This window comes from Falco peregrinus, chromosome 5, assembly GCF_023634155.1.
Source record: "Falco peregrinus isolate bFalPer1 chromosome 5, bFalPer1.pri, whole genome shotgun sequence".
NCBI lineage: Eukaryota > Metazoa > Chordata > Aves > Falconiformes > Falconidae > Falco > Falco peregrinus.
Genome location: NC_073725.1, coordinates 24,835,301 through 24,863,000, shown reverse-complemented (window position 1 = coordinate 24,863,000; position 27,700 = coordinate 24,835,301). Strand labels below are relative to the sequence as shown.

General features: G+C 41.4%; 1 protein-coding gene across 2 annotated transcripts in view; it reads left to right on the top strand.

Moving 5' to 3' along the window:
* The window catches only part of GLI3 (GLI family zinc finger 3), a 215,801-nt gene that overhangs the window by 154,800 nt on the left and 33,301 nt on the right, over window positions 1-27,700 (top strand). Inside the window, exons 7-10 of one of the 2 annotated variants that reach the window (XM_055806548.1) lie at window positions 304-505; window positions 16,366-16,582; window positions 18,052-18,165; window positions 19,439-19,579. In XM_055806548.1, coding sequence (XP_055662523.1) covers window positions 304-505; window positions 16,366-16,582; window positions 18,052-18,165; window positions 19,439-19,579 — 674 coding nt within the window. Of the gene's footprint in view, window positions 1-303; window positions 506-16,365; window positions 16,583-18,048; window positions 18,166-19,438; window positions 19,580-27,700 lie in introns of both variants that reach the window. The other variant, XM_005232952.4, reaches the window with a different exon arrangement.

Genomic DNA, 27,700 nt, shown 5'->3' with positions numbered 1-27,700 from the left:
TCTAAGAAGCCATCAGATTCATAAATCACCAGAAATGAGAGGGATAACTCATAAAAGTCTTTTCCTTTTGTTTAGCAATTTATCATTTTGCTTGCACATTAATAAACAGAGCTCCCCTGAGGTAAGCCATAGGAAGATAAATTTTTCTTCCTAATTTTCCTCAATCGTAGCCAGTAGATCACAAGAGGAGAGAGTGGGCTTGTCACAGCGTGTTGGTGTCTTGCAACTCCCTCTACCCATCACTGATAACAAATAAATGCGATTAAGTACCTTGGTGGATAATTATTTGTGTTTACATAACAGGCGCGAGGTTTCCGAGTCCGAGATTGTCAGCTAGACCAAGCCGAAAGCGTACGTTGTCCATATCCCCCCTATCTGATCACAGCTTTGACCTTCAGACCATGATACGGACATCTCCAAATTCCTTGGTCACAATTCTCAATAATTCTCGTAGCAGTTCCTCAGCCAGTGGTTCTTATGGCCACTTATCTGCAAGTGCAATAAGGTAAGAAGAGCATTTTTTACCTATATTGTATATTCTCATTTATGTTTCATAGACACATGCAAATGTGGATGTATACTTACATCTTTAAATAACTGCTTTGTGAATATGTGTATTTTGCAGTTTCTATAATGTATGTTTGCTGGAGCTTAACATTCAAAATACTCTTTTTTTCTTGCTTAGAAAGGTATCCACAAGGACTTTCAGGCATATTTGTCCAGTGCAGGTAATACTTCATCTGACTAGTAGCAACACTGTGTGTATGTGTGCTCAGGAATCTTGTTTTCAGAGAAGAAGCTCCAGGCTAGGTTTGTGACTTAAGTCATTTGGGTTCTTCTGGCCATAGATATAATGGACAGTGAAATGTTCCTACATAACAATCATCAGAGAGTAAAGCACACAGCCACGGTACTGATCAATTGAAATGTTTGGCTAGACCTTCATGGTGTTAATCTCCAAGTTGTGGTTTGTTTTTTTTTAATATTTTGGTTCATATATTGAAAGATTAGACTTTCTGTGGCTAAATTATCTTACTTTTTTTGGTACTAAGGAAGCTCTGTTACCATCCAGTATCCTTAGAAATGTTGTCATTTCCACTTGGCTGCTTCACATATGTGTGCAAGAAGACAGCCAAAAATGGTATTCTGGAGACAGAAGAGCAGAGTAGCGAGGGAAGAGGTGGGCAGAATCTGTGTAGGAAAGGGAAGTAAACAGGGCACAGGGAGAGGGAACATGAGCAAGAACTCATGTTCATGTAAAAAAAAAAGGGAGTGGAAGAAAATTAAGAGAAGCAGCAGAAAAAGTGGAGATGCAACCGCAGAACATTCTTGTGTTTGTGACATTGCTATACATTAACTTAGAGAAGCTCCTTTGGCATTCCAAAAAAAATCCCCCACTTCTCCAAAGTCTCAGAAAATTTTGGTTTTGCATTTCTGACACTCAAAGAAAGACTGCTGCTAGTCCCTGGCTTAAAAACAGCTTCCACCTTCAATTTGCAATGAGGTAAAGAGCGAGTCCCCACAGCAATTTATTGTGATCTAAAAGACCCATTTTTGGCAAGGCTCAAACAGGCCTCTCCAGCAAAAATGACACACAACTTCAAAAACTGACTATGGGGATTTGCACTCTTGGAGAAAATGGGGCATGCAACTGGTCTGCTAGAAACCATAAGCTTGCCAGACTTTGAAGGTGACAGCACTGTAAATATTTGGTATTACTGTAAGTCCTGCTGGGTTTTTTTAAGCACTTTTTAAAATAGTCCTGCTTCATAGCTCTGATGTACTTACATAGCTGTAGAGTATTTCACAGGTATGATATCATAGCTCTGCCATACAACTCTGCAGTCTGTGTAACCATGGTCCCAATTACGAAGCTCCATAATGTAGAATATGATTTATGTCAATAGCTGGCAGCAGTTTTGGACCACATCTGTTAAATACATGTACTGTGTGGAGGTGTACTATCCCCCCTGTCATTAAGATGGGATGGCACTTAAAACACTAACCTTCTTTTCCATTGCTTGTAACTTTGGTAAAGCAAATAGTGCATGAAAGTTGGCATAGTCTCTACTTTGTAGTAAGTCTTCCCTCCTTTTACTCCTCGTCCACAGGTTGGTATATGTTTTTGACACATAGAATCACAAACCTAAGGGCCACCCCTGAAAGCCAGAGTCAGATGAATAGTTTTGTTCAAGACAGTTGTGGAACTGGAGTGAGTTATGGGCAGAGACTGAGTAAGGGTGCTAACGAGTAGAACAGTGAGTCTTGTGAACTGGTGTCACTGAAGAAAGCAAGGCTTGTGTGACTGAGGCTGTGGTTGAGCGAAGCTTTCAGCACTTCCTGGTCATACTTCCCAGGAACGCATAATCCAAAATTTTACATGATTTTGAGTGATTTTTTTCTTCTTTTTGATAAGAGTATGCCTGCTCAACATGAAAAGTTGGAAATTCATATATGTCTCCATTCTTCCCGGTGGGAATGAGGGAAAGGGAGAGAGCTAGCTCTCTTTCCAGCTTTGCAACTCACCTCTGTTGATGCCCTTTAATGTCTCCCATGTGAACCTGTCTATAAAAGTTACACCAAAATAGTGACGTAAAGTATTAAACCCAACCCACATTTCATTGCTTTAATAAATTCCAAGACTAAATAGCAACAAGAATATCAGTAAAACTTAATTTATTGCAACTCACTGTCTTGTAAATAATGCAATCAGCACAAGAACTGCTATACTGAACCAAACCATAGGTTCATCCCATTTAATATCCTGTCTGCAACACTAATCAACGTGTAGAAAAGACTTTTTTTTTTCTTCTAGTGTAAAATCCCAGCTCCTAGAAACTTGCAGGTACATCTCATAGGAGTTGCTGCAAGAAAATGGTACGGTTCAGCAGGCCACTAGATGGAATTGCGAGACAGGAAGGATTTGTACTTTAGGCAACATCAGCAGTGTTAACTATACTTAACATTACACAATCCTTCTACTTTTAGATCTTGTTTCCAATCACTTAACTTAGTCCAAATAGTTTACACTTGGTAGCATTTTTCATGGCAGATACTTATCTAATGCTAAGTATTCCAAAAAGTGTCAGTGAAGTTACTCATTTATCAGAATGAAGGTAGCAAAAAAGAGACTTTCCTGTAGAAACTAAAAAACCTGTTGTTACCTTTTCACTGAGCAGCTCAAATTTGCCAGGAATGTTGCCTAGATGCTCTAGATATCATCTTTGCTGTTCTTGAGAAATTGCCCCATTCAGGGAAGCGATAAGCCCTTAAGAGGTTTCTATTAGTATGTGTTAAATAGGCTAAGCCTTCAGCATGTTCCAGTCCAGGGCCCACAAAGAGGAAGGAGGACCTTTCCCTGAAGCTGCAGCTCTGGTTAACCTGGAACTCCCTTGGGAAGCCTGTGGAGGCTGTGCTGTCTGCCCAGCCATAGCAGCCTTGTGAAACAGAAAGCGATCTTCAGGGGGGAGAGGAGTCAGGCCAGCAACTGTCCAGGTTAAGCAAACTGGGACAAAATGTTTTTGTATAGCACAACGTAGGATTGCGTTGGGAGAAAGGAAAAGCTGCAAAATAAAGAATGCAGAAGCCGGTCATTAAGGAGAATGAAGGTACTGCCCCCTTGTGATTGTGCTTCCATACCGTCTTTAATTTCAGGGTTGCACTGTATTTTTTCGCAGGGCCCCTGCCTGCTCCAGGGCAGAGGCTGAACATCCTCTCTGGATCAATCAGAGCTGCAGGACCCTGCCTCACCTGTCCAGGCAGCTGTAAAAGAGGAGGGAGCCTTTTACCGGGTGGTTTGCTACCTGGAGGGTGGACGCTGCTCTTGCAACACAGTCCCAGCCTGATGCTGGGCAAACTGAATTAGTCGGAGGTGACCACCAGGCTCATACAGTTCCTCTTCTGGAGGCGCAGCCTACCACTCTTAATTCTGCGGAAAAGCTGAATTGCTCCGCCATGGCTTGAAGCTACTGACAGCTCTTTTGAGCATTTCATGTGGAGTGTCATGTTAACTAACCCGGGAGATCTGGTCTCCATGTCTGGAATTGGGCAACCACAATGAGTAGCACTTTTTACCTTCGTCTTTCTTTGATTCATGTTCCTGTGCAAAATGAGTCCTTTGCCTTCCCCTCAGAGGGAGGCTGAAAGCATTAATGCTTTGTGATTATTGTGATCATTTATTGTGATGATTGTGATCATACAGTGATGAGCACAGTAGAGAAGCTCAGGAGTGTACCAGTAATTATGTACTCACTGATGGTTTGAATACAATGGAAGGAAGGCCTATAGGCAATACTTTGGGCAAGGAAAAATAAAATACCAGAGGGTCTCTCACTGAAGACTATTGTGCACCTTGTGTGCTGAATAAGTAATGAATCAAGCAGGGGGGGAAAGGGGTGCATGGTCACTAACTAACTAAAAGCTGATGGACAGGTTTACTTCTGGTATGTTTGACTTTGTAGAGTCAATGCTTTTTTAACTTGTTTTTGCAAAGGTGCTACTTGTGCTAAGAAAGTGTCTCCAGGACCTCACCAGTGTTTGCCTTGGCTAAAAAAAGTACATCCTCTGGCTAAAAGATTACATCCCGTGCTTCACACATTTTTTCATCATAGGACCCTCTGTATGAGCACTGTGGGATGTTGAAGATGAAATCAAATTAAAGGAGCCACATTTTGGGTTCTGGTTTTACAGAGCCAAGCACAGAAGGGCTCTGGTCCTTGACATAGGTACTACTCTGCAGTTCAGATAATAAATAGTAATAGTTTAGCACAATCCAGATAGGGCTCGACTTGGCGGGCACTTTGTCATTGTCAGCTGGCAGTGTAATGCTGTATCCTGACTACTGGCAGAGTACTTGAAAAGAAGATGTCGCTCCTGCTGACAGCTAATAGTGGATCTCCTTTAGCACACCAGGTAGAGCTTCTGCTTTGTGCATTTGAAAACACCTGGTTTAGGTCTCAGCTGGGAGAGATTATGCAGAATGGAGGCGTATGAAAGAGCATCAAATGAGGATAATCCTTCATTTGACATTTACTCATTTGGTTACCTGCCTCCATCCTGCAGTGCAGCACCCCTGCTATTAATCTTTTGTCAGGATGTACTTAATGTTATATTTGCTACCTGTGACAATTATTAGACTTTGCACTTCAGTAGCACTTCTTTTTTTGAGAGGCAGCATGGCCTAGAGTGAGTACAGAGGGAGTAATCACTTCCCATGATGTTGAGAATACCAATTCAAAACCTTTAGAAAAGATTAGCTAGTCTTTAATAAACACAGGAGATTGGGACTTCATGTTCTATATGATCTGAAATTCTGAACCTCTGTGTTTTCCTAGTCTCTTAGCAGTGCTGAGATACCAAATCTACAAAGTAACTTTCCAGAAAATGAGCCAAGTTCCCTGTCAGCTATAAGGTGTTTAAGTCGGTGTTTAAGTCGGGACTAGTTCCACCTGCTACAAGAGATTTTCTTTGTTTCTAAGCAGATGTAACTGTGAGATGTAACACCTTAGCCATCTCATAATGTGTTAAAATTCAGTTTCATGTGAGCATGGGAGACCTTTGGGATCTTCTCCGCAGTTTGAAAGAAACTGATAGCACAGCAGCACTTTCTTTTTTTTTTTTTTCCCCAGGCTCTGCCCCTGCTTCTCTGACATCATCAGAACAGGAAGGAGCAATTAACACAGTGTGGTTAATTACAGCCAGATCCTGGCTGTGCTAGCTCCTGCCACTTTGCTCGAGGCTGATCTGAAGCTGAGCATCAGGGAATGGTGGTGAGGGTGCTTTCAGAAAGGGCACTATAAAGGGATAGCTGGGTTTGTAGGGTGAGCTCAGGCAGCAGTGGATTAATTATCAGGGATGAAGGCTGGAGTCCATGTTTCTGCAAGCAGGTATTGGATTCTCAATGATCTCCTCACCTTGTATAAGCTCCTTGTATAGAGCATTTGTTGTGTAATTAGTCAGTGCCCTCTTTTCTGAACTGCTTTATAACTAGAGACAAGTGACCATGTATTAATTTCTCCAGTTTCCCTTGGCAAAGGGAGAGAAAAGCAGAGAGAAAAATAAAAACAGAGTTAAGATATACAAATGAAGTATAAGGTTATCTCAGAGCAAAGTGAAAGCGTCTCCAGCAGAGACCCCAACAGTCTAATTATGCACTGTATAAAAAAAGCAAAGAGTATCCTTTTATCAGGTTTAAATTATCCAGGTTTTGAATTTAACAGAATGTCTCATAGTTATAAGACAGGGAGGCCTCATGTTCTCAGTCTTCCTTCTTTATTCAATATTTTATATATTCTTATTATGTCTCCTTTTATTCATCTCCTTTCTGAGGCAAATGGTTGTTTTCAGTCTGCTCTTTAGAGAGTTCTTGCATTGTCATTTCAGGCATTACTGTTGGAAACAGTCTCTCTCTACTACATACAATAATATTCCAGAAGAGGAGTAGCAATTCAAGTGGCACCATAATTTTGTGTTCTGTTTCCCGTTCCATTTGTCTTAATGTGTTTTTGCCATAGCTTCAAATTGATCAAGTTTTCATTCCTCTGTTGAATTCTGCATTGAGACAAGCGAGTGCTTCTTGTGAGTTGGCTGAGCTGATTTAGAACCAGTGTATGAGTAGTTCAGACTCCCCTTCATTATCAATATACTTCTTGTTATCAGTATTGCTCATTCATCTAGCATACATGGCTCTAAAGATAACCTCTTAGCTCTTCACCATGCTGCTCAAAATAATTTTGTCATATATGTAGATTTCATTTTTTCATTGCTTGATTCCATACACAGATTGCTGATAATTGCACTAAAAGCCAGAAGAGCCCATCTTGAGAACTTGCATCTAACTTTTACTGAAAACCAACTGCTCAATTCTTACCTTTGATTTTTGTTTTAGACTGTTAAAAGTTTTTATGTTTATATATTTAAGTTTGTGTAAAAGGACACAAATGCTGCTTAATGAAATGAATCTTAAAAGGTACGTGTTTAGGGTAGAACAGGTAGAACACAATATATTCAACAATATTTTGCAAGAAGCTCCTTATGACAGGTTGTATATGATAAAAAGTATGTTAATTAAGTGAGCTGTATTAATTAAGTAGGTAACATGTAAGTTTATTACGGGTGTTTTGCTGTTTTGTTATCACCCTTATTGGGATCTGCCTAAAGAAGGTGCAAAGCTGAGTGAAAACTTTTCTAGTCTCTAGATAACTGCATGAAATTTGTTGTAAATTAAGGCTTAGTTGCAGTTCAGACTGAGTCAAAGTCAGCCCAGGTGTAACCCCACTGAAAAAGGTCCTATTATAAGTAGACACGTCACATATGTGCAGCTCAGGACTTTATTCTCCATGGTCTTGTACTGTGCATGGTTAATCTAAAGAAGGGAATATAATGCTCTATCATGCCATAATAGCTTCATTTTATGCTCTCTTTCAAGAAGTGTGAATGGCAGAGAAGTGCTACAAAGTGAATAAAAATGAAATTCGTCAGTATTACAGAAAGTTACATCTATTTCAGGCTCTGTGGAAATATAATTCTGCAGCCAGCCTCTTATAGAAAGCTCATATAGATTATAGGATGGGGTCATTCAGGGAGGTTGTTTTGGGGATCACCTGCATCTTGCATTAGAAGGCGATGAATGTTTTTCAGCACAACAAGACAGCAAGATTTCTGCCTTCAGAAAGTGTATAAGGTAAGAAGTCAAGCTACATAAAGAATACAGACTATGCAGGCATGTGCTGCATGCACATTTACATGTACATATACACCTATATACAAGTGTGATTTGTGTATGCCTGTAAATGTATGTGTCACAGATCTTGTAATTAAATGTCAGTTTGAAGCAACTTGCTACAGATTGGTTTAGTGTTACTTGAAGAGTTTAAAGTAATTGGACCCAGTGCAATATTAATTCCAGGAAAGTTCTGAAGCTAAGAGAGGTACGCTAAAGTTTAACACTTAATTATTTCATTTTGAGACCCTAAAAGCAAGTATTAATTAGCACTTTCCATGTAATCAATGATACCAGTTTTAGAAACCAAAAAATACTTACCCATTAATTTAATTCAAAATTATGTTTGCCAGAAGAATTGTGAGCTTGCATGGGTGGGGGGGTGGAGCACAGATGAATTATGCGAGGTACTGTTAATACAAAGTCCAGTTAGGGTCCTGAGGATTACTGAACAGCAGTATTCCAGCAAAAAGGACAAAGCTGTCAATGCTGTCTGAGCACATAAGGTTAATCAGTGTGGCTGTGTTGCTCTCAGTGAAACTATTCCATTTTACTCCGGTATATGGCAATATATTCATGAAGAAAATTTTCACCTAGCCTAGCAGATAAAACAGAATAGATAATGTGGTAAGCTGAAGAGAAAGTGCAAACCACAGTCTGTTAATTTTAAACTGGTAATAGGAAAGTGAAAAAAAGAGGCAACGATGTATGTATGTAAGTTAAATACAGTTGTAAAATGATGACTGTTATCTGATGAAAACTGGGAAAAAAAAGTGTAATATATGCTATACTGTATTAGATGCAGGATACATCTTTTTACAAATTCAGTTAGATGACTTGTCTCTATGTTAGTGATTTTTAATGAAACGTGTCAACATTACAGATGCAGAGGGATATTTGTGAACCTAGTCAGTTTTGAAGAATCATTTCAAAGGATTTCAAGTCTCATACCTGCCGTTAAGATCACGCCACGTGTCTGGTTTCATAGTCACAGTTTGATACTGTTTTCCTCTCTACTTAAGTGACAAGCTGTAAAATCAGCTAATGGCTTGTCTGCATTGCCTACTGAAAGCTCACTGTTGTCAGTTAGAAAGTAGAGGGACAAGAACAGGATTTAAAACAAAACTCTTTGTTTGTTTTACTGAAAAAAGGTAAAATACTCCAAACAGAAGTGTGTTTTTAAAGTCTCCCTTCCTGTAGCACCATTTGGTTTTATTTTTGCGGCTAAGATACTTGAGGCGGCAAGAATTTTGCAGATCTCTTCAGGGCCACAAGTCTGCTGAATGCATTGTCACCACTGTGACCTGAGCAATTTGTCAACAGTCACTCTTGCAGGTTGTTTCCATCAAGAGGGGAAGTATGTGACAGAGTTGGAAACTTCTTACTTGCTCTTGTTTGTTTACAAAGAACATATACAAATTCCTGTTTCTGCCAACTCAAACAACAGGAGACAATTTTCTTATGCAGTGTTCCTGGCTGCTTCTTCTCTTCTAGGTCTTGTCCAAAAGAACTCCTTGGCTTTTTCTCTTCTGCATCTCCATTAAGGTCAGACTGTGAGTCTGTCCTGCTGACTGTCCGCAGCTTTCTGCGTCTGACTGTGAAGTATTCCTGGCTGCATATTACACACATGCATAGTTCCATCAAAATATGTACATGAGCTTCTGCGTATGAAGTCAGCTTATGCAGACCCCCTCAGCACCAGCAGCTCAACTCCCAGCCACCCTTACATACGTCCCGTGGTTTGGACAGTTGCTCTTGCATGACAGTGGAGTGAATGAAGCTGTTTCCTACATTACTCCTCATACAAAAAGAGAATCTGAGCATGTGAAAAGCAATATTTGATCACTATTGACTTAATTATGACTTGGGTTATGACTCAATTCAGTTAAGACTGCAATGTCTGTAGGGCCCAGGTTTTAGGACAGCACTTAAGGACTTGCTGAAGTCAGTCCCTCTTCAGAAGTATTGAAGAGTTATTAGGGGTGCTTTCCTGAAGAGTAGCTGGGTGTGTTTTTAAAATGGGAAAGGTGCTTGTTTTGCCCCTTAACAACATTCCTAAACAATAAATAAGGACTTTGGAAATACAGACCAAAACCTGAAGGTGAAATCCTGGCCTAGTGTAAGGAAGGGATAAAAACTCCATTGAATTCAGTGAGTCCAGGTATTCACCCAACATTTATTAGTGGATTTCTGCACCTTGGTTTTTCAGTTCTCTTGCCCACAGGCTTCATGCAGCTCTTGAGGGACAGTAAGACAAAGTAGTGACATCTGTACCTACTTGAGCATGAGCTAGGAGAAGCCATGGTGTTATCCTAATACCTGGTGATCAGCTTTATTGAACATTAAGCCGGTCCACCTAAAAATTACCTCTAGCTTCATGAACATTTTGGAGGGACTTGGATCATTTGGTCTGCCTAGTATCAGTCGCTGATGGCAAAACAGATGATGGAGGCTACGGAGGGATCTGGGAGTCCCAAGGCTTTTCCACAAGTTGGGAAGGGCCCGTGTGCCCCCTTGCAGTGCAGGATACACCCTCCTTCATGGAGCGAGCACTGGGACTGAAGCCTTCTCCTGCATTGTAGTGTTGATGGAGCCAGTGTGCCTCACTATGACACATGCCTCTGTACTGCCACCACTTCTGTACATTTTATTTCAAGAACAATGTTAGACAGTTGGGGGGGACTACCAGGAAGAGCAGGGAAAATGATCAGAGGTCTAAAAAATTATGTTTGATGAGTTAAAATAGATTTGACCTATTTTGTCCAGATTAAAGATGAGAAAACTAGACAGGAAGAGGGTATAGTAATAATTTCAAGTATGCAAAAGAGAAAAGAAAGAAGAGACTGCAAAGGGGAAGATGCATGATGAGTATTGGCTAGAATAACAAAGTGCTGATCTTGAATTGCTGCAGGAAAGATTTGGGATAGGGGATAGGAAAGGAAACTTTAATGTGGTAAACATAATGTGGTTCTATATGAATAGATAAAGATATCCCAAAGCAACAAATCCATCCTTTTGAAATTTAAAAAAAGAAAGAAGATTTTAAAACATAGGAAATGTCCCACTGGATCAAACTAGAGGTGCTAGATACTATCTAGTTACACAGTCTGTCTCTGATGGTGCAAACAGCTGACTATTCAAGACACATACGAACCTGCCTGCTTTCTGACTTTCATTCTCTCTGTTCTCTCCTAACATCAATAATAATTATGTTAGCGATCCCAAAGCATATGCTCTCACTTGTTCCTTTTAGTATTTCTTTATGTTGTCTTTGGACTTTGCTAGTCCCATTTGAACCTGCTGGCTATGTCTGCCCCCTGGGGCAGCTGTTCCAGAAGTTCACCAATGCTTTTTATTCACCTGTGGCTTTCATTGCATGCCCCCTAGTTTACACGCTTGAAAAGCTCTTTTCAAAAAATGTTGCAAAGCAGAACCAGAAAAGGGAAAGCACTGGACTACTTTTGCAAGACGTACGTGTGTGAGATCTTGCAGAACTGCATATGTTTTGTGATACAAGGAAGGTATCTTCACACGTTTTGTGAAGACAAGAAAACTATTGTGATATAATGAAACTGTCCTCACAGTACTCACAAAATTGGCATATCCTCTGCCATTTTGTGTCAGCCTGCCTCCTTATGCACACCTATTCAATGTATAGGAGAGAAGGAATTTTTCCTGGTGAATTCACAGCTGTTTTGCAGTAAATTCCACAGCTGTGACCAGAAACTGGATGACCTTGTTAGTAGGACAGCCACAAAGTAGCCACAAAGTTTGGTTTTGATTATAATGTCTGTTTTTCTTCTTCTTGAAGTCTGTTCCTTAAAATTTGATGTGCTCATGTAATTGCAATGTAGTTCACTGCCCTGCTTTACCTCCAGTGAAGGGAGTTTGAGACTTTGCAGAGAGAAGAGAGAGACAGACTGACAGACACAGAAACCCACAGTATGGAAAAAATGAATTATATCACTGATGGGCTTTTCTGTCAGTGTATATGAGTTATTGATTGCTTAAGCAGAAGTATTATACGTTTTTTCTAACCCTTATTCCCTATAAAACTCAACAACTAAAAAGATAACTTGCATGTAGTTTATTAGTGGTCTTATATGCATTCATCTTTTTGTTTTTTCCCTTTTCTACTTTGTTTAAAGAAAAACCTCTGTAAAGGAAATACAAATCAGATTCCCTACAGTGGTGTAGGTTTTCATTTCTCAGTAGGTGTATGGAAGAAAAAGATTAATAATTCACACTTCTGTGAATCCAGATTTTTTTGCAAGTGACTGGTGTTTTGGAAAATGTGAACGGTTGAGGCAGGCATCTTGCATTCTTCTGGCATCTGGATTTTGGAAGTGTTGAGCACCCCTTCTCTGAAATGAAGCCTCTTTAAGGTATCTTGAAAGAAATGTGCTGCAAGTTAAGGCCTCTGAAACCACTCATTGCTTTTAAAAAAAGCTGGTTGTTGGTTTTAGTAGTTCTGGACACTCAAAGTGATTACTTTCAGGTCTTGTTTCCGCCTCTTTACTGCATGGCTCTTTACAGCATGATTTTTAGGCAGTTACTGAGGGACACCAGTGCCATCTTGATCAACATTTCTGAGCAGGCATGGCTGCATGGGCTGGGCAAGGCCAGGTGGTGCTGCTGCCCACCCTTCCTGCTGATGCTGGCCTCCTGGCTAGAAAGCAACGTTAGCTTGGTGGGGCCAGCAGGAGGGCATAGAGCTGCCCATCAAGGCAGGGAGATCCCATGGGGTCCAAGAGCTGTCTGGGTTACCGGGATTCTTCACACATCCCGTATTAAAGAATTACTGAACAAAGTGTGTTAAAAACTTTGAGAAGGAGGGCAGGAATACAGGTGTCCCCTTCCCAACAGAGCGCTCGGTGCCAGCAGTGTTGTAAGCTTTGATATTTTTTTCTTCATTTTGTCCCACATCATCAACTTTATTGTCGAGCAGCCTGAATGGTTTCTGAAAAGCAGAGAAAGACCTGCCACCTTCTCTTCTCTTCACATCCTTCTGATCTTTTCAGATCAGAAAAATTGTCCAGGCTACTCTGTGACAACATCTTGCATGTGAGTGACGTCAAACCTGGGCAGGTCATCTTGCCTTATGGAGAGCTCTCCAGAAACAGCTGGAGATAATTATTTGAAGGCAGTGCTCTGAGCGATTTAAAAAATCACCCTGGTGGCTGAACCATTTTTGAGTACTCCCCTGAGCTGTGCTAGCTATTCCTCTGCTCCCTCACGATCTCATCTTCACTTCAGTCTGAGATGTTTGATTCTGGAGGTAGAGGGTGTGATTTGCAGGTTGCCAGGCTCCATCAGAAAATCCTAGTGCCTCAGACTCAACCATTGCTGCTGAGCACAGGGCAAAAGATACTAAAGAAATAAGGATTCCTCCTTCCCTTAGCCCATCTGTCCAGCTGTGTCTTAATGCATCTGCTGGTGGTGGTGGTGTTGTTTTCCAGTAAGAGCCACTAGCTAAGATGATGTCTGCCTCCTCTGCTGTACCCCAGAAGGGTACTTGCTTGCAAGTTGGACAGAAGTTGTCGATGCCTGACTTAGCATCCTTCTTCTGGAGGCTCATGTGGTGTTAAAGCAGATGCAGATGAAGAGGACAACCCTGTGAGGTAAAACCTGTCCTCTTGATGGAAGCAATTTTTATTTATATAGAGGTGGGAATAGTGAATCTCTTAACGTTTGAGCACTTGCACTGTACTGGTGTGAGGCATGTCACTGCAGGCCAGTGAAACTAGCTTCTGTATTTGTTGAAGCAGAGCTGCTTTTGTCCTGTTATGAGAAAGGTACTTTACCGTTGGGGAGGCATCATCACTTTTTGTGTTCCTCTGCATGGGGCAGAGAACTTGAAGGAGGGGTGCTTGACCAAAAATACCCTATTGACATAGCAGTCTTTTCCCATCTTTGGAGAGACTGAGCGGAGAATATTGCCAAACCGTAGAAAATATGAGTGGGCTACATGAAGGGCAAGTTGTATGTATACGTCTTGGTGCTCCTGCAGTCTTGCCTGTTTGGGGCCAGATGTTCCTCTTCAGCATCCAAGTTGCTGGGTCTCTTGTCAGCGTCACTGTAACAGCCTCCTATTGAGATAAAAATATATTCAGATCACATCTGTTCCTTCCTGCCCCTTCTGAAGTGTTTGGGAGGGATCTCCTGTGCTCTTGCTTTAGATAGATTAAAAAAGTTAATGTTAGATTCAGGTGCTCATGTAACTGTAGTCACAGAGCAGTGAGGGGCAGGTTCTGCATCTCTGAGCTGAGATCTTAAGTCAGTCACGTCTTGTGGCTGAATCGTAAGTTTGTCTTTTTAGCATGTAGGATTTGAAGAATATTACCATTTTTGAGCCTGGACTCACAAAGCTAGGTATTTTTCTGCAGGCTTAAACATCTAGAAAGGAAAAACCCCAACATGTATTTCCAAGGGTGCTATGTGCTTGGAGCTCCCAATGAAATCAGTCAATTATTTTTTTTTCCTTTTAAACTGATTCAGCTGAAGGGTGAGGATGTCCTAGGCATTAACCACTCACAGTGGACTAAAGTACTTCATCCAAATTGTTTCTGTGCTGCATTTGTTGGTCTTGATGAATTTGATAGCATCTTCAGGATGGTGCCAACTAGTGTTTGAAGTGTACGAGAAGAACTCACAGTGTATATATGGAAGCAATAAATGCTGGCGTATAGTAAGGAGGCATTGTTTCAGCCTTATGTATGACATTGTAATTGTATGTTTTTTAATGAACAGACCGGAGTAGTTACACTTAGGAATGTTTGTTCGCTAAAAAGGAAAAGGGGTGTTAAATCATTGTGTTCTTTGATGAATGGCTTGTGCGCTGAAGAATAAATTGAACAAACTGGCATAGAGCTCAGTGAACATGAAATCAGCTATTAGAAGAAAGCTTGTGAACAAATTCTGAGCCTGATATGCATCTTTTGATTAATGCCCTATCAATCATCCGTAGTGGCTACCTTAGCTAAGTCATGCAGTAATCATCCATGGTTGCTTACAGGAACACTAGCAGGGACTCTAGAGCTGCAATAACTGAATATTATTACAGATTTCTCCCTAACTCTTGCTGTGAACAATTACTGTTTTCACTACATTTCTGCCTCCCTTTATTAAAAAGAATACAATACAAAATGAAAAGAGAGTTCCGCAAAGACCAGTAAAATTCTCCCAGGGTATTCTTAATGATATTCTGTCCTAAATGGGCAAACTATTGTAATGCAAAGTTCTCACCAGGAATAATAGTAATGTAATCACATTGAAGCTGTCTCTTTATGGATTGTAGTCAAACAGACAAAATGTATAGTCAGATTAATGAACACAGACTTTCTGTAGAATTATTATTTAAAATGGTTGAAATTATTTTAGCTCTTTTTGTATGGCAGTATTTTCAGTTAATGCACTTAACAGCAACAGCAATTAAGACTCCAGACTGTAAACTCGGATTAAACCCACCCATATGACATTAGAAGCCTTGATTTTTAAAAGGTATTGTGCTTGAACCCCTCTCTTTGAAGACCTAATGTTTTAAATTTGTATGTCTCTTTTGAACTGTGGTTGTTTAGCTGTTTGGGGTTTTTTTTTAAGAAAAAGAAGATCAATTAATACACTACTTCTTCTTTTTGGTTTTGGTTGGGTTTTTTTTGGTTTTTTTTTATGATTTTAAATTATTGGCAAATGTTTACAGGAGAGTCTCATATTCCTGTGTGTGAAGATTTAGTTCCACACCATTTATTTCTCGAGTGTGACACAAAGAATGGTTTGGCACTACCCACAGAATAGGTCCTTAGATGGCAGTGTAATTTCCTCCCAAGTCACTGTAGTCTGGGAAATATGGTGAAGTAATGAAGTGATGACAGGTATTAACATGCATAATGGGCTTTAATAGACATTTAATGTTGTTTAACTGGAAGAAGGAGAAGTGCTTTCCCATTGGAATATTTCTACATTGAAACTCATTGATCACCAATTTCAGAGGGGAAAGGTTAATCCATCAGTTTCTGTAACCAAACGGCACTGATGGAAATTCTTTAGGTGACATTCTGGATGAACTGAGCTTTCCATCTTTGCAAACAAATGAGTGATATGACAAGCATGGTGTTCAGAACACATTTAACCAATTGATTTTCTCTCCTCTTGTAATAAGATCTAGAGACATATGAAAGAGCGTAGCATGAGCCAAGATTAAAGGAACTGCTTCATACACGCGAACATAGGGGAACTGCATTATCAATAAAAGTACTATAAAGCATGTAGGCACCCATTCTTTCTCTTTATATAAAGTTTGTTATTGCAATAAATAGCTGTTATTGAACTGCTTGCCTTTTATTTCAGTTTTCCTGAATTTTATTTCAGTCGGCTTTCTGTAGTTGCCTGGTAAATGTGAGGAAAAAATGTTGTTTTGTTATGGTATCATTTTTGCACTCACTAGGAAATCCAGGCCAATTCTGGATTTAAACATAGGATTTATCATCCTTTGGGGCACAAAGAAAAATATGAGGGGGAGGGAGGAAGGGACATGACTTAATGTAAATATATCCAATCTATTTTAACGGTTTAATCTGTACAGTTCCATACTGTAATGACCCTCATCTTTTTCCTCCCTCTTCCCTCCTTTTTTCTCCCAAATTCAGCCCTGCTCTGAGTTTCACATACCCTCCTACACCAGTATCCCTCCAGCAAATGCATCAGCAAATTATAAGTCGTCAGCAAACCCTAGGTTCAGCCTTTGGACACAGCCCTCCACTCATCCATCCTGCTCCAACTTTTCCTACCCAGAGACCTATTCCCGGCATCCCCAGTGTTCTGAACCCTGTCCAGGTCAGCTCTGGACCTTCTGAGTCCACACAGGTGAGAGACAACAAAAGAAATCTGTGCACCCCATTAATTTAAAAATGAAATAAATGGCATTGTCTCGATGGCAATTAATCAGCACTGTCACTGAGACCCTTCGATAACAGTTTTCTTGCAGCTATAGCATTTGCAGTCCCTTTATTATAAATCACAGGAGTGTATGCGTGGTTCCTGATTGGTAGTGTGCTTTTTAGTCCTCATAAATACTTCAGTGCGCTGTAGCAGCTTCTCATTCCAAACTGTCTGTCCTGGATCTTACAGGAACTTAATAGTGGGCAGTAAGAAAGAGGAGGAAAATGCATCAAAAACACCAAAATTTTGAAGATGAGCAGCTTCAACTCCAAATCAGATCGGCTGTAATATACACAGGGTCATACTCTGCCCTCCTGACACAGGTGTAACTTGAAGTAACTCACTCCTGTCTGTGAGAAACAGAGGATCTCAAGGATAGTGCAGAGACTTGAAGGTTTTTTTTCTCTGATTTGTGCAAATTTGGACTTCAAATGACTTTGAATTAATCATTTCAGTAAACCAAGGTGTGTTCTCAAAAGCTGGCGATGTGCAGCCGTGAATCAGGCCTGTAACATGGAGTTTATCACAGTTTGTGGTTCGCCTGTTATTAGCTAGTGCTGTTTGTTTCCAGATGACCTGGGATAGGTTATTTATCAATCTGGGAGCTGGTTATCTCCTGGCTAGCTTTTACAAATGTAGAAGCAGAACATGCTCCTGTAGGAAGCATATTGATTTTTTGTGGGGTCCATGCAAGTTCAGATATCTCTAAAAGATCTCTGGATTCCTACAAGATCCATTTGCAGGTGTAGATAATGGTGTTCAGTCTAGCACAGCAAGCAAAAACCAAGATTCTGGCCTGTTCATGTCAGCAGCAGTTTTGCTATTTACTTGGGAGGACCCAGGACTTCACCTAGGATTTTTTGGCTAAGCCTTGCACTAGTGTTCAGTTTTTCTTTCTATCTACCATTATAATGGGAAACACAGTAAAAGAGCTTTTGTGTGCCAATGTTCAGTGCAAAACCTTTCCTCCAAGTGTGAAAAAATAAATCTTGCTCTTGTGTTTATTTGAATGAGCACACAGTGATTTTGCTTTTCAAAATTGCCTTTCTGAAGTCATCATTATGTGGAAAATCAAGTTCTTCCTACCCGTCCCTGGCCTGACAAAACTGCTATTGGTTTGTAGCAAGGAACGACATCAAACGCCGTCCTCCCTGTTCCCTCCCTGCTCCATTACAAGGTTGAGCAAGGCAGCTCTTCTGCGAGTTAATGCTATGTAATTGAAGCACAATGTAATTGCACATCCAATATAATTAACAGTGTAGCTTCTCCAAATAATGTTGCTGAGCAGATGCTGCATATTTTTGTTTGGAGCTACATATTTATCACCGTCTAATTTTGTCTTCTTTCGGGGGGAAAAAAAAACCCCACCAAAACAACCAACGTGCCTGCAGCAGAATAAACCCACAAGTGAATCTGCCGTGAGCAGCACTGGAGATCCCATGCACAACAAGCGCTCCAAGATAAAGCCTGACGAGGACCTGCCCAGCCCGGGAGCAGGAAGCGTGCAGGTATGGCGGTCAGGGTACACCCATAAACCTTTTATCTTCCTGCTGGAGGGAAAACACACCTTGCCTGTAGCACATGTTTTCAGCCTTCCTGCACTCGTATGGCCCTTCATTCAGCGCACACAGACAGGCAGGCTGGGCTCAGGGTGGCCTGGCTTAAATGTGAGCTGTGAGGGGCTGCTGCAGAAGAGGGCAGAGAGGGAGGAGGCAGGTGGAGAGGTGCCTCTGATCAGTTAGAGAGTGCTCAACCCTCTGTTTGCCATGGAAAAGCAAACGACGCATTCAGGTCTTTATTGAGGACTTCTTTTCTGTTCAGCAAAAATACTTATGCCACCTTGACTTTGACCGGGTCTTAGCACTGTACTGCACTGAGGCCTCAGCGCTGGGCTCCTGTCTCACTCGCTAGACTTTCTATACCAGTCAATGCCACTGGTTTTAATAAAGCAAATCCCAATTTGCGGTGACTCGGAGAGATGAGAATCAGAGCCTCCATCTAGTGAGTGAATCCATGAAAAGAAAGTAGAGGTCTGTCTGAATTCTTTAGCAGGTTTGAAATGGAAAAATAGCACGAGTGCATAATCTGAACCAAACGTTTATGCTTACATCTGACTCTCTTAACCTCAGCAAATAACAAACTGGAGTGAATGAAGCACTTGAGGAACTGAAGGTGGAAAGTCAAAAATCAAAATTAAATACTCTCTGCCCCGGCTCACCCCTTTCATGCACATATTATGGATGAGAACAGACTAACAAGTAGCCTGAAAGTTAGCAGTTTGCTCTTGGAAAGGTTTTAGTGTGAAAAAATGTTAATGGATTAACAATGAAAACACGCTGTGGAATACTGGTGATCCGGGTTGTGTCTAATCCTAGTACTAAAGTCAAATTCATTTATTTCAACTATATTGAATATTGTCTTTTTCGCAAGCAGCAAGTGTACAAATAACAAGCTGCTTAAGTGTAGGGAGAGGGAAGCCAAGCCTTTATGATTTGCTTTTAATTGAAAAGCAAAGGGACTTTTTTAGATGCTCTCTGGAGTGAGTACTTCTGGGGGGGAAAAATGTATTTTACACGTATAGTCTGCAAATGGCTTCTGGCTTACCAGGCCTGTTTTGGGCTTCGGTACTTTTTAGAATGGAGTAACATAGTGAACTTAGAGGAAAATAATCCCCCTGTCCCATCATCTTTCTTTTAATGCTGAAGTAATTCACTTTTCTTCCTTCTCAGTTTTAGAATTTCCTCTCTTCTCTCCTCACCCCTGTTTTTTTCCTCTCTCCAGGAACAGCCAGAAGGAGTGACCCTGGTAAAAGAGGAAGGGGACAAAGATGAAAGCAAACAGGAGCCTGAAGTGGTCTATGAGACAAACTGCCACTGGGAAGGCTGTTCCCGGGAGTTTGACACGCAGGAACAGCTAGTGCATGTAAGTTAATGGTATTCAGGAGCTGGGTTTTAAAACTACGTGACCTTTTTCATGGGGGTCGGGTTCTCTGACCCTGTGCTGAGTCAAGTTTCTTAGCTAACAGCGCTGCAAACTGGAGAGGGGTTTATGAGTTTCTGAGAATAAAGAAAACTCGGAGCCACAGTGCTTGACCTGTTCAGTCAGCTAAAGCTTAGTGTAAAATTCAATAAAGTCTTCAATAGAGATTGTAATGGCTCTGATCCTGTAAGCCAGCAAACGCTATTTTGAGTTAGAGACTTTGATAGTTATTGAGTAATAGTAAGCTGGACATGAATTATTATTAACCTTTAGCCAAGTTTGATTTTTTTTCTCCCCAAAGGGACTGTAACAGTAGAAATGGGTGAGGGGAATTCTTCCCCTTCCCTAAGCGGGGGTTTAGTATCAGTTTACTGTTGTGTGTAAACTGAAGGTGGTTATTTGGCTAAATACATGGAGACTGAGTTATTTCAGTCTTTTTAGCAAAAGCAAACTGTATGGTCTTTTTTATGCTATGCCAAATATTAGTCTGTCTTCCTTGTTTTTTATTCCTCCCTGCCACCTCTCCAAAAGAAATGATATTTTTTTTCTGTTTTGTAGTATTGTAAGTTAGAAAATGAAAAACGGAAACATAGAATATAACTTGGCAAGTGCAGTCCCCACAACATTTCCAGCCTTCTTAGCTAGCAGCACCTCTCTTAATTACCAGCATCACAGATCATATCAAATACTCGGGGCGGGGGGGGGCAGGGGGGGAAAAAGAGTTGCTAGTACAGATTAGAGAAGAACATCTTGAGCTAATCATCAGTGTGTCAGAATTGTATATATTGTAGAAAACTGTTTAATTCTTTCTTGGAGATCATGCAAAATCTATTGCAAAATGTGGCCAGTGCTACTGAAATACCTTGTTGAAAAAAGTACTTTTCTACCCCAAATAAATAAAAAATACCCATCATATATTTCCAGACACTATGCAAAATGATAAATCGATGCTGCAAAGCTGACTTTAGTAAAGCAATGCCAGCTTTCACTTGCTGGAGTGTGAGAGCCTCTTGGTGTTGTACTTGGTCATCATGATGTATATTCAGTTTCTTGCTATTATTAGGCAGTAGTAGTAACAACTGTAGCAACAATAATAATTAATGTAAGACTATCAAAACCTAAATCTTAAATAAAAATGTAATATTTTTTAAGAATCATTTGGACACATTTTGCACAGATAATTCCCTAACATTTTAATAGGCCAAAATTAAATGTGAGGAGAGACTCTTTTGGTGTCACAATATCTTTCTTTTTGGGAAAAAAATGCCATACAAATGGCTGCTGCAAAGGATTGGACACATTTAAAAGATCAAGTGTTGGTCTTGCAATTGATTCCGTGCAAACAGACCAATTGACATCATCTGGGGCTCTGCACAGGCACAGTCTTTCTATCTGCTAATAATTGTAAGGCTGAAGCTTTATGATGCCTGGAAAACCTTTCTCAATATTCAGAAACGATCCAGTGATGATAAATGATTTACACCAAAATACATGAAATAAAAGAGAAATTCAGAATAAAGGTGCCCTTGGTAATGAAAAACAGGAAGAGGATTTTGTGACGTTTCAGATGTAAAATTTAATTGAATTTCACTATGCCTGTTAGTTAATAGCTAATGTTTTGTGGTTTAAGGCAAATTAAACTGACAGTGTGATAGTTTGATTGTTTGGGGTATTTTTAAATGCATGTGTTGTTTCTGGTGTGATTTTTATAGCGAAAGTGACTATATTATAAGGGTCACAATCAAGACTCTTCTAAAGAAAAGTGTATTATATTTCTGCACAATAGCAACATCTGAAATGGGTTTCTCTAGACGTAAAAAAGCGATACAAAAAATGTTTCTGTGATACAAGGAGTACTTTTTGGCAGGGCTCAGGATTCAGATATGTTACGATGGCATTTAAGATTACGAGGTGCAAGTCTTGACTTGATACCCTGAAGACAATAAATTCATCATCGCAACCATCACATTCAAGTAGCACAAATCACGCTGTAAGAGTCAGCGTGACTCAGTGATGGGGCCCTGGTCTGTGATTTCTTTTGCTGCTCCGACAGAGCCCTGCTGTGGGGACTTGAGCGAGTTATTTCTGTCCAGAATAGCAAAGGGCTTCAGACATCTAACTCTGTTTGAAAGTCTCGCCCTTCACCCCAGTCTGTCCCACATTTTGTCTGCCCTTGATTGCCTCAGCCCTCCGATGTATACCTGCAGCAACTAGGGAAACGGGGTCCACCTCTCGGGAGGGCTTCACGGGCGGGCAGTCCTGGTTTTCCTTAGGTGCGTGACTCTGGCAGAAAGCGTTTAGTACCTGGGCAACACTTTGGTCCTTGAAAATCTTCCCACTGATGTGGTTCATGCATGCCTCCTACCCAATGCTGGTGGGTAAACCCCAGTAAATACAAACTGCCGTAGCTGCGCTTACCTCAGTGTCTTTGCACTGGGTGAGTTCCTGACTTCGCTTGTGCATGTGTGCACCTGAACTGGCACAGACAGGGTGTGTGTCTCAGTGGCATGCATACATCCTTGACTCGGGAATATTTACACTGCAGTAGCAGCTAGAGGCCTCATCAGGAGTCCTGTGGTGCTAGACCAGAGTCCCATGCTGTTAGGCACTGCTCAAATGCAGAAGAGGGAATGGCCCTGATATGGGCATGAGGTCTTCACCCTGCAGCTCCAGGGCCACGTACATCAGGTTATTCCATGCTGTCTGGAGTTGCCTGAGCTAGCTTGTGTACAGGTGGGACTGTAGCTAGTATCGTGCTATTAGCCTTTAAGTCTTGCAGCAGAACTCTGCCATGTTGCAGGTGATTCCCAACCTGCTGGCAGACTCAGCAGAACCTCAGTTGCTCCAGCTGATTTGGAAGGGAGTTTTTGGAGTAAGATGCTGGACTGCTATCTGGGACATAAAAAGTATAGGCAGCCATCCTGTTTTGTTGACTCTACTGTGGGGTAGTGATCATCAAGACAGGGGCAACTGGCATAAATAAAGGCTTAAATTGCCTTAGCAAGATGTATTTGGATAACATCTGCCAGCTTACCTGTATTCCCAGACACTCAGAAAGGGTGATTAGCGTGAGCAGAGAGCTACAGTCACGTGTTCAGAAGTTGGGTGGGGGTGATACAGCACTACACATGTGATACTACATTTTACCATGTACACACACCTACTTGCCCATACTATGGGTAGTCAAGTGAACTGTATAGTGAAACTAAGAGTGGTCTATGTAGACCTTCACAAAGGATTGCATGAAACACCTTCCCTGTTACCCACTTCATTGAGTACATGGTATGTAGCATATACTCAGTAGAAAGGAAAATACATTTGTATATTTCACTTGGAAGTATTTCAAGTATTCTTTCACCTGTTCAACACTCTAAACCAGTTCCCTGGGCTTTGAAAGTTCACCTGGGAAGAAGAAATTTGTAAAATGCAGAGTTTCAGAAAAAAGGCTTAAAAAAAGCATTCATCTACATCCTGATAAGGCTAAATTTTCAGGATCTACACAGGCTAGCAGTAAGTCTTTTAATGAGCATTTTTTTTTTTTTTTAAGGGGAATAAAGCTGCTGCTTGTAGCTATACAGAATAGTAAGATATCAGACCCAAGATGTCTGATGGCGTGGAACAGACTGTTATCCAGACATTGCATCCCAAAGCACTGGAATTCTAGAGGAACTGCAGTGTTTAGGGAAGAGATGGAAGTATATTTCTAGCTGTTTATTTTGTTTCCTAAAGGGTTCGGTACCTCAGCATGAATTGTAGGTGCACCAGGTTGAGCAGAGCTTGGGAGAGCTTTTCCACAATACACAAATGCACACAGTTCACGTTATAGATGTCATTACTCCCATCACATGTAGGGTGTACACGCAAGCATGTATGCATGTGTTTTGAAAGAAGTAAATAAGAATTTGTGTATATTCTGGTCTTTTTGTCACATGAGGATAACTCTATTATGTTTTTGGGAATGATGGGACCTGATTTACTTTGAAATCAACCGTAGGTGAATCAGATAGCAATATCTGCATTGCAAAGTGATGTGCATGTACATATAGCATGTATGAAATAGTAAATACAAACATAATCTGTGTCTGAGTATGTGGTGTAGCTTTAGAGCAGAAATTGCAACCTTGGGAACAATAGTCAGCATTTGATGGCATTTTTCTGCCTTACTTTCTGTAGCAAAGTCCTGCTGTTATTACTGTAAAATGTGGGCGCTAGTGGAAGTGTGCTTAGGCCCCAAGAGGCAGTGTTTTCTGACTGAATTTATGAACAGAACCTGGTCTGCTATGAATAAGTAACTGAAAAGCTACATAAAAGAATCGTTATTGACCCACCCAGAAGGGTTTGACACTGAAATGATTTTGGTGCGAGAGCTCTTATTTTCAAGCGATATGTGCCGCTTAGAATTCAGTGTGGTTAAATTTTCATGATACATACACCAAAAGGCAAGGTGTTAAACCATTCAGACACTCTGCCTTATTTATAGCACCTATCCATCCTTCCCCCCCCCCCCCCCCCTTTCTCTCTTACAGTTAATAGAAAGATTCATGATTCTTCATGGTTGTCTATCTAGCGTCTGACAGTACCGACTGCCCTGCTAAAGCAAGTCACTATCTATAATTGATATCCTTCTATGGAATAGGGTACTGGCTGCAATTGAAGAGTTTGCTGAAAGCTCTTAAATCCTGACAAGTTCTGCCCTTGTCCTGGTTGTTGCTGAGCTATACTTCTGGGATCCCAGGGTTATTTGAAGTTGGTGCAAGAGGGATACGTGTGTTGCACATTAGCAAATCGTAAAGTTGGAGAGCTGTGTTAGAGCCACCACTGCATTCTCCTGCCAGCTAGTCTTATTTACAGTGCATTGCACTGCTGAAAAGATTGCTTACATTACTGTTTGAACATGTGTATTATAGGTTTCTTTCTTTCCTTTCTTCTTCTTATTAGAAAAAAAAAAAAGATCTTATTTATTTTAAAGCCTCAGTTTGCTGCTGGGGTCTTTATCATTCAGCTGTTTAATTAATTTCTCTGCCCAGCGAGATATTATAATTGGGCTTAGCTGAGCTCAAGTTTGTTTTAAATATGTGATAAATGCACTTGAACGCCCAGAAGCTAATAAGATACTGTATATTTTTATAAATCTGCTTTTTGTTGCAGTTTGTCTCCCCCCCCCCCCCCCCCCGAAATCAGTTTTAGAATAAAATATTGCAAAAGGGTTAGACACTAAAGATAAAAGTTTGTTTAAGAAAATCATCCTTCAAGGAAATGACTGAAGTTATTGTTAAATATTAATACAATGGCAATCAGAAAAATGCAGTGCTGCCTATTTCTCATCCCCCTTGCTGTGTAGCCTTCATGGTAGTTATTTTTTTTTCATTTTTTAAAAAAACATGCTTGAAGAACTGTAGAGCTGTTCTTCGTTAGGGTTTTCTCCTTAATTGTACAGCAATAAAAATCTCTCATTGTTGTTACATTTGATTAGATGAGATCAGAAAGCCCTAAACTGATGGCAGTGGCTTACATTCAGGATTTCGTTTGCTGAGGTCTTCCGCCTGTTTGCAAAGAGCCAGTGGCTGGAGCACTCCCCCAGCAAGCCCTGGGGCAGCTGCTGTAAGGCTCCATCAGTCTCCCCTCTCACACCAGAGGAATGTTTCTTGTGTTTCTTAGGGGCCCACATGTTCTCAAGCTAGTCGCAGTGCCCTGAGGATACCCAGAAGAACCATTGTGTGAAGTTCTTGATGTTTTTTCTCCTCCGCTCCTACAGAAAAGGATGGGTTCCACTCTGACCAACAGAAGCTGGCAGCGATCCATGGAGGACCTACATGGAACCTGGGCTGTGCCCACAGCCTGCCTCTCCTCAGGTTTCATGGCTTCTGTTGTGATAGGAGGTGTCATCAATGATGTGCACCTCAAATCACTTAAGAATGTATCTGATCAGGAGGTGAGGAGCACACCACTCTCAGAAAGACTAGACCTCTTTGGAGTGGCTCATTTGGGACGCCCAGAAAATAAGGATACTCAAAGTCAATAGATGTGAAAGTCTCACTCCCTCTACTACCAGGCTGCCTTTGGCCTCCGGCTTCTTTCTCAGCTTCTCTCCTGTAGGAGAGCGGTAGATAAGGACTAGATCAGGAGTCCTCAAACTTTTTAACCAGGGGGCCAGCGCGCGGATGAAGTGGCAGGCAGCCATCTGCGGCTGCTTGGTTTCCCCCCAACCCCTGGCGGGGGGGTCTGTAAATACCGGGGGCCGGATTGAGGACCCTGGGGGGCCGTGTCCGGCCTGTGGGCTGTAGTTTGAGGACCCCTGGATTAGAAAGAGTTTAACCTCTCTTCTCTAAAAAAAGATCCACTGGCAACTGGAGAATAAACCAGATTAGAGTATTTCCCCTGAGTGACAGCTGCAGTGGCGGAGCTGGAAGTGACCCCGAGCGCTGCGTGTTGCCCACAGCTTGCCAGAGGAGAAACTTTCCCTGGAGCAAACAGCCCCAAGCTGCCAAAGCCCACAGGGTGCTTCTCCCAGCTGTGCAGGTAGGCATCTGTGCCTGAATGCGGCAATTACACCCAGCTGCCCCAAAAGGCAGGTGATCCTTTGTGCGTTAGTGATTTCTTTCCTCTGGGCAGTAGAGGTGTGCTTGCAAGCTGGTCGTGGCACAGGTGAAGTCCCAGCTACATGAAGCAAGTCCCTTCACAATCCCAAAGGGGTGTCATTATGTATCCCAGTTTGCCTGCAACTCCAAATACATGCAGGGATTTATTTAATTTTTAATTCTTCCTCGCAGAGGCAGTTTTCAGTGCATTTTCATTATAGTTTTATTTGGCTGTAGCACAGTAACACAGAGAGGCTTTAGCCCATCTGCAGGCTCATTGTGCGTGGCAGTGACAGCTACTGCCCTGAAAGGTTCAGAAATGTTTCCTTTAAATTGAAAAGAGTAAGGAATAGATAAGAACATGAAATCCATTATAGTAATCATTTCTTTCCTGACAAAAGGAGAATGTTTTACGTACAACAGCAAAAGTTTTTTTTGTTGGTGGCTTTATTCTATTTTATCTTATTTTTTAATCTCTGGGGTCTGGACCCTATTCCATATTTGGAGAGGCAACACTGTGGGCAAAGGAAATCATGCGAGAAGCGAGACAAGCCCAGGGCTTGGGCTGAAGGTTGGGACAACATGGGAGTTGTCTTGGAGGTGAGCAAGTGCCAGGGAAAGTTTTTTCCAGTTTGTGCATCCCCTCAGTATATTTGATCTTTGTGGATGTGAGGGAACAAGGGAGAGGAAAAAGAGAGAGAGGGAGGATACGATATAGCAAATAATCATGAGAAAGATCTGTCCACAACTTTATAGATTTTGAAATCTCTTCTTCACTGCCTGCTTAAAGGCTGAGTTAGAATTAAGACACCACCTTACGGTGCTGGATCATAGGCTGCTGAACCCATAGTTCTGAACTGCACCAGAATGGCAGCTTCGTCTGTAGCCCAGCGATTGATGACATGACATAGGAAGGCTAGTAAGCAGGTCTGTGCCCCTAAGCACATGTTGGCTCTCTCCTGGTTTCCATATGGGCACCTAACACAGACTTGTTTAAATAAAGCAACTCTTTGACCCCCCCATCAAAGGTAACCATCTAAGCGCTGCCGGGTTTGAAGGTTAAGTAACTGCAGACAGACCCCACTGCTGAGCTGTAGCCTCAGTAGCCCTGGGGGTCTGGCACGGCCCCAGTTTGCCTGCCCAGCACATCCTTGCTCCATCCTTGCTCCCCACCAACCACTGTGATGCCCGCTGCCTTCCAGCAGTGTTCAAAGTCAGCACTGCTGCCTGATGAAGAGGTCTGGTTCACTCGGGGCTTGACCCAAAGGCCAGCTGTGCTTTGCTCGGGTCCCTCAAGCACTCCCCTCCACAAGCGCATCGGCAGTTCCCCTACCTAGAGTCTGGCTTTTGATGAATCACAGGGAAGGGGAAAAAATAAAAAAAATAAAGTGGGGATTTCTCTTCTTGATAGAGAGAGGTTTACAAAAAAAATAAATCCACTCTAATCTGTGAAGTATTAAAGAGGGGATTTAGAGAGAGAAATGTA